At 46.0% G+C, this 7,026-nt stretch overlaps 1 protein-coding gene across 1 annotated transcript; it reads left to right on the forward strand.

Moving 5' to 3' along the window:
• The first annotated feature begins 373 nt into the window (after nucleotides 1-373).
• On the forward strand, nucleotides 374-6,566 carry CENPA (centromere protein A). Its single transcript, XM_061154987.1, has 5 exons — nucleotides 374-587; nucleotides 3,243-3,352; nucleotides 3,865-3,942; nucleotides 4,230-4,389; nucleotides 5,212-6,566. Exons 1-4 carry the CDS (start codon nucleotides 497-499, stop codon nucleotides 4,362-4,364), a joined length of 414 nt encoding a protein of 137 aa, XP_061010970.1. The 5' UTR covers nucleotides 374-496; the 3' UTR covers nucleotides 4,365-4,389; nucleotides 5,212-6,566.
• The last annotated feature ends 460 nt before the right edge of the window (nucleotides 6,567-7,026 follow it).

Here is a 7,026-nt window from a genome sequence, read left to right on the forward strand (position 1 = left end):
CAAAGTGATTCGTCTAGAGAAACGCGTTCCACACACGTATCGTCTACAACGTCAGAATGGAGCTTGCTTTTTTCGACCAGAAGCCACGGGACTACTTGGGTCTAATCCGTCAAACCTGCGGGCCTCTGCAAGAGAGCGGTGGGCAGGAGCAGTTCCCTCCTCCTTTCACTTCTTCAAGTCTCTATTGGCTGGTTCCTAACGTCAATCCGCCTCGTCTCTGCAGTCTCCTCCTATCACCGCCGCCGTTAGCCTCTCGGGCCTGTGTTCTCATTGGTCCTCCCTGCAGTCGCTCTATGCCAGAAGCGTTCCGAGGCAGCCACTGGGAGTCGCTGGATTCGGTTTTTAAAAAACGCGGCCAGTGACTAGGCGGCGGGCGGGCAATTCGAACAGCACTCAGCCGGGGCACGCGGCCGGGTCCTCCCGGCCCTCCCAGCCTCTGCCCCCGGACCCAGAAGATCTAGAAAGAGCCGCGGGGCCGCAGCTCTGCGCGCCCGCCATGGGCCCGCGCCGGAGCCGCAAGCCCGAAACACCAAGGAGGCGCCCCGCGAGCCCGGCTCCCGCCGCCCGCCGGCCGGCCCCGTCCTTAGGTAACCCGCCACGATCCCCTTTCCTCCGAGCCGGCCTGCCTGCAGCCTGTCTGTGAGGTGGGTACGGACCCAGTCCGCGTGCCCATTTCACAGACGAAAAGCTGAGGCTCCTTGCTGATCTGGGATCGAGCCCATTCTCCCAATCCCGGTCTGTTGGCCTTCTTCTACAGAGGGTAAAGCAGCTCTGTCCAGCATCTGTACGGAAGCAAGGTCCAAAACCCGGAGGGGACTGAGGAAAGCAGTATTAGAGGAGAAAGGACTGGCTTAGACATTTTTGATACTAACAGCATGGATTGACTGCTTACCACTAACTAGGCATTATGTTAAACTCTTTATACGAAGTTACTCAACTTTATATTGTGCCCATTTTACAAATGGGACAACTGAAGCTCAGACAGACCTGCTAACTTGAGCAAGGTCACGCAGTCTGTTTCCGCAGACAGGATTTTTTAAAATCAGTGTTTGTGCTTTTTTCAGTCGCAAAATTATTGGCTACTTTTTGTGACAACTTCACAAAATTTTGTGACAACAACAGTTCTACTTTTAGAAGGTGCCTGTTTAGGTATTTGGGTTTGGGGGGGTGGGGTGTGATTTGATTTTTCCTTCAGTGAGTGTCTGTGTTGGGCCTTAACCGAAGTGCCCTAACTCAACCTGTTCTCTCACCTTATCCTCTTCCAGAGGTATGTGCCTGGAAAGAAGACTGGTCTATGGTCCTCCGTTTCTGTGCTGTGGTCTGGTGGATGGGAGACCTAACCATCAGCAACCGCTTTACTTGTCTCCTGCTCCATAGCTAAGAGCAGAGAGAAGAAAGTATTATCGGTTATTTGTAGATGTTGCTATAATGCATAGGGTTTTTTTTTCTTTCCGAAACATAAATAACCTTTGCAGCTAGCGAACTTGCTGAATTCTCTTGTGAATCCTAATAGTCTTTCAGTTGCTTTAATTGAAATTTTCAAGTGAGCTATTATATTATATGCAAATAATGACTTGAATCGTTTTTTTGTTTTTATACATTTTCTTTCTTATTTTATTGTTACTGAGGCCCTGAGACTAGTGTTGCCATGTGTCTGTTTCCCCCTCTTCCCAGTGACCCTTCAACTCTTTCCAGTCCGACTCCTCATATCCACTACCCCTGTGTCTAGTGCCTTCGAACTGCTCCTGTCAAGGTCACCAACTACTTTTGTGTTGCCAACTTTATTAGACATGCCTGTGTCCTTCTCTTACCCTGTCTTTCAGAAGCATTCGACACAGTGGGCCATTTCTTTCTCGAAACCTTCCATCCCCCTGACTCCGTGGTACCTACACTTTGTAATTTCTTCTCAGCGGTTAGTGCCTGTGCCATCTCTCTTGAGCAAGTTGATGTTGGACTTCCATGGTCTCCTTTTTCTTTCTTTCCCTTCCCCAGGGGGGCTCATCCCTCCTTTTGACTCCAGTAGGACTTAGACTCTGACAGCTCTCACATGTTTAGCTCCAGCCCGGGTCTCACCTCTGACCCCACATACCTATGTCCAAGTGCCTTTCTACCCAAGGACTTTGGGGTATGTCACACTAGTTCAGTTCAGTTCGGTAGCTCAGGCGTGTCCGACGCTTTGCGACACCGTGGACTGCAGCAGGCCAGGCTTCCCTGTCCATCGCCAACTCCCAGAGCTTGCTTGGCTATAGAGTTGGTGATGCCATCCAACCATCTCATCCTCTCTCATCCCGTTCTCCTCCAGCCTTCAATCTTTCCCAGCATCAGGGTATTTTCCAATGAGTCAGTTCTTTGCCAAACACATCTAAAAGCAAACTTTTGCTTACTCTCCTCCTACCTCTTCATCCTCAGTTTCCCCCATTTCAGTAAATGGCACAATCTCCCACAGCCAGAAACCTGGAAGAGATTTTTCATCCTCTGCCCCATGTCCATCCAATCCAAATGTAAATTCAGGTACTTCTACCACCACATTGCATCCTAATCATGCCACTTGTTGCCTTCTCTACTCCCACCAGCTCCGTCCAAGCCCCCACCCTAAGCCGGCTATGACATCACTTACACTCTTGTCCCTTTCCAGTATTTTCCTTACATAGGAGCAGGAGTGATCTTTAAATAAAAGTGTGTCATCTCTCCGTCCTGCTTAAAGCTCTTCCATGGCTTCCCGTTACATTAGGATTAAGGTAATGCATGAAAGAGTTGGCATTTAAATTAAGACCCTCAAAAGATCATCACTGAGGGTCAGTAGGACCCTGAAAGGATCATTTATTCATTCATTTAACAAATATTTATGTAGCACTGATCCACTGTTCTCCAGTTGCTGAAGATGACCATAATGACTACGATAGACAAAAATCCCTGCTTTGGGGAGCCTGTTATCTACAGTCTACTATTTGGCTTCCCAGGTAGCGCTAGTGGTAAAAAATCTGCCTGCCAGTGCAGGAGATGCAAGAGACAGGGGTTCGATTCCTGGGTTGGGAAGATACCCCTGGAGGAGGACGTGGCAACCCACTGCTGTATTCTTGCCTGGAGAATCCCATGGACAAAGGGGCCTGGCAGGCTACAGTCCAGGGTGTTGCACAGAGTCGGACACAACCGAGCATGCATATTTGGCAGTTTGATGGCCAGATTGCAATGCACCACGTATTTTCCACTGCCTTTGACTATGACTCAACTCCTTTGCTCAGGCACGTCCTCCCGTTCACCTGCTCGCCGGAGATATAGAATCCTGAAGGAGATCCGAACTCTTCAGAAGACCACACACCTGCTGTTAAGAAAGACCCCCTTCTGCCGCCTGGTGAGCTCCAGGGAGCTTCCCACCAACCCCTGTGCAGCCTCCTTTCTTTAAGTTTCCCTGGTGTTGGGTCCCTGTCATCTCTTGCCCAAATGGCAAGGGACCTCTTCTATTATCTAATCAGGGACACTTCAGCTCCTGAATACATGAGCCTGCTGAGGGCAACTTCTCATTCTTTATAAGTTCATTTCTAACCCCCACCGCCTTTGAAACTATGCTGTTTGATTTTGTAAAAGGAACTCTCTCATCCAATCAGCCTCTCGTCCCTTCTCCTGCCCTAAGAGATTGTCTCCTCCCCTCCCCCCACCACGACCAGGAGAGATGTACCCATCTCTAACCTCCCTGGAGCTGACACCTAGTAAGGTGTTAGCTACTAGTTAGGTCCCAAGGTTAAGCACCAGGAAGGAATAACAGAAGTGAAGATTCATGGAGACTCACGGAGAGAGTCTATCTTCTTTTGAGCCTCCTTTTCCTCTCTACTCTTCCCCTTGCTCCCCATCCCCGCTCCTTCACAGGCAAGAGAAATATGTGTTCAATTCACTCGTGGTGTGGACTTCAATTGGCAAGCCCAGGCCCTGTTGGCCCTACAAGAGGTAAGGAGGGGGCCAGGGGCCAGTTGGGTGAGGGGTGAGAATGGGAGAAGGATGAGGCTGAATATCACCTCCTTGAAAAGAGCAACAGGGAACACCCCAAGTCTGGAGGCTGGATTCTGATTTGGTAGTAGTGGAATTCCCTAGCAAAGTTCAGTCTTGTGCTGTGAACAACCTTGCCTGTAGTCCTTTGAGCCCTTAGAGGCTGAGTTTTTAGCAGGTCTCTCAGCAAAAAGCAGCCCACGCCCCCTCATCGGTGTCAGTCTTTCTGCTTCTCTTTGTGTCCGCAGGCGGCAGAAGCGTTTCTAGTTCATCTCTTCGAGGATGCCTATCTCCTCTCCTTACACGCCGGCCGCGTCACGCTCTTCCCAAAGGATGTGCAGCTGGCCCGGAGGATCCGAGGCATTCAGGAAGGGCTTGGCTGAGCTCTGGCCACCCACCCGAGTCTCTGTAAGCGTTTCCTGCTCACCAGAGAGTGAGCGGACCTTGAGAGGAGAGCACTCAACTTCCCATCACCAGGGTGGGAGTTTCTCTGAAGGAAGCTTCCTTCTCCATCCTGACTCCTTTGCTGCCTTCTCTCCCCTTTGTTCTCTAAGAAAGCTTTGACCTAGTTTTAACTTGAATGTTTGGGATTCTGTGGCTTGTGTCCTTTTGTACAAAGTTATTTTTCAGTTTTAATTTGGACTTCCCAGTAGCTCAAATGGCAAAGAGTCTGCCAGCCATTCAGGAGACCCGGGTTCAATCCCTGGGTCAGGAAGATCTGGAGAAAGGAATGGCAATCCACTCCAGTATTCTTGCTTGGAGAACCCCATAGACAGAGAAGCCTGGAGATCTAGAATTCATGGGGTTACAAAGAGTCAGACACTACTGAGCAACTAACACACACTTATTTTTCAATTAAATAATGACCAGATAAACTGAATCTCTGACAGAATTCATCCTCTCTGTTTTTCAAGGACCTGATGACCTTGTGGGGTTCTTTTAGGGTTGATTTTTTAATTGGAAGGTAATGGCCTTACAATGTTGTGTTGGTTTCTCTGGTATAACAACACGAATCAGCCATAATTATATGTATATATCCCCTCCCTCTTGAGCCTCCCTCTCCTCTAGGTCATCACAGAGCACCAGGCTGGGCTCCGTATGTTATATAGCAGCTTCTTCCTAGCTAGTTAGTATTCACACATGATAGTGTATATGTGATGACCTCGTTTTGATTGAAAGAAAGTTATTTTTGAAAATGCCTTGTTAGTTAATATGATTCCTAAATTTCAGGGTTGATACCAGAGCCCCTGCCTGTAGCCAGGACCAGATCCACGGACTACAAGGTGTTGCCTGGACTTGCCCTCTTGGAGCAGAGCGTGCGAGTTGCTTTCCTAGTTAGTTTTTTTTAAGAAGAAGACTGCATGGCTTTCCTCTGTAACAGAGGTAATATTTGAGAGAATCAACACATTCCAGAAATCCTGAGAATAATTTTCAGATGAAGAGACTCTAAGGTTGACTTCACTTTGCAAATTATTCATGTGACTGATGATTTGGAAGACATCAGATTTTCTAGGTTATGGGCAAAAAGGATATTTACTGATTATTTTAAATCTTCTTGTACCATTTAAATTTTTTACCATATATATATTTACTTTTATTTAAAACACGATGGAAAAAATAAGAGAAGACCAGTCAGTTGCATGGAAGAGCCTGGCACATCCAGCGTACAAATCTCTGTCTTTCAGATTGACTTCATCATTAACAGCAGAAGCAAGTTCGTATGTGGACTATACCTGTCAACAGATTATACAGCTTTTCAAAAACTCAGTTGGGATGAAAATAGAAAATTGTTAAGGTTTGATGTTCTGGCTCCTTCTGGTAAATTCCTGCCAAAATCATTCAGAAATTCCAACTTGTAGAATTTATTTTATTCTTTACTTGCAAATCATAGAAGCTGTATCATAATTTATACTTCAGAATTTTTCATTCCAGGATTTTAAAGAGCCTTTTCGATGTTTTTACAGGTATTTTTATAACTTCCTTGTGGAGAGATAATAGAAATAATTCTTAATGGAAAAAATTTGAAGAAGCAAAGTTACTGTTATACATAGATTATACTATGTTCTTTGTGTGTTAGCCTTAAATCCTTCATTTGGACACTTTGCCAACAGCCACAATTTAAACAAGAGAATTGAGGGGTGTATCTTTGCCTCCAGTGGAGTAGAGTATGAGCCCATAAAATCCTTGCCCTTCTCTTGTAACTGAAAGCAGTTTAAGAGACTTCCAGAGAAATAGGAAGTGCCATCCAAAGGCATTTAGATATTGTGTGTGATGAAAATGATTAGTGAGGGTGGATATTAATAATGATGCGTCAGCCAATTGAATTCAAACTAAAGGGAAGGGCCAAGTTCTGTTGTTTGATAAATTTTAACCCTTTATAAAAACCTTTTCCTGTTCGACCTCAACTCATTTTTATGTAAACATTGGAATAAAGCTTATCTATGAATACATTTAAAGTTCTTGTCAGAGTGTTATTAATCAGAAGATTATGCATGCATGCAAAGTCGCTTCAGTTGTGTCCGACTCTGTGCCACCCCATAGACGGCAGCCCACCAGGCTCTGCTGTCCACAGGGTTCTCTAGGCAAGAATACTGGAGTGGATTGCCATTTCCTTCTCCGTCAGAAGATTATGCTCTTCCTCTAATTTTCTTAAAGTTGACACTTCTCTGCTTTCCTAAAATTGTACTAACCAGGACCCCACTGCAACACATGGTCACATGTCACATTCAAATGCCAGGCAGGATGTGTGCTCAGCACCACAGAGAAACATGTATAGTAACCATACAATAACCTGAGAATATGATGTTACAATTTACTATCAACTTTGAGCACTTACATAGCTGATGTTGTTGGAGTTTTTTGTTTTTTGTTTTCCCTACTTTCTGGGTGATTTCACCAACATCATCTTCTAACCTTTCCACTGAGTTATTTATGCTTTCACATAATTTTTTAATATCCAAGAACTCTCTTCATTGCAGTGCGCAGGCTTCTCATTTCAGTGGCTTCTCTTGTTGCAGAGCACAGGCTCTAGGCCCACGGGCTTCA

Source organism: Dama dama, chromosome 11 (genome assembly GCF_033118175.1).
Source record: "Dama dama isolate Ldn47 chromosome 11, ASM3311817v1, whole genome shotgun sequence".
Taxonomy (NCBI): domain Eukaryota; kingdom Metazoa; phylum Chordata; class Mammalia; order Artiodactyla; family Cervidae; genus Dama; species Dama dama.

What these genes read in the sequence shown, in the direction of transcription:
- CENPA (XM_061154987.1), top strand. Translation starts at nt 497, where the DNA reads ATGGGCCCGCGCCGGAGCCGCAAGCCCGAAACACCAAGGAGGCGCCCC. An exon ending in CCGGCCGGCCCCGTCCTTAG is followed by an intron (nt 588 to 3,242) that starts GTAACCCGCCAC and finishes TCCTTTGCTCAG; the next exon opens with GCACGTCCTCCCGTTCACCT. An exon ending in CCCTGTTGGCCCTACAAGAG is followed by an intron (nt 3,943 to 4,229) that starts GTAAGGAGGGGG and finishes TTGTGTCCGCAG; the next exon opens with GCGGCAGAAGCGTTTCTAGT.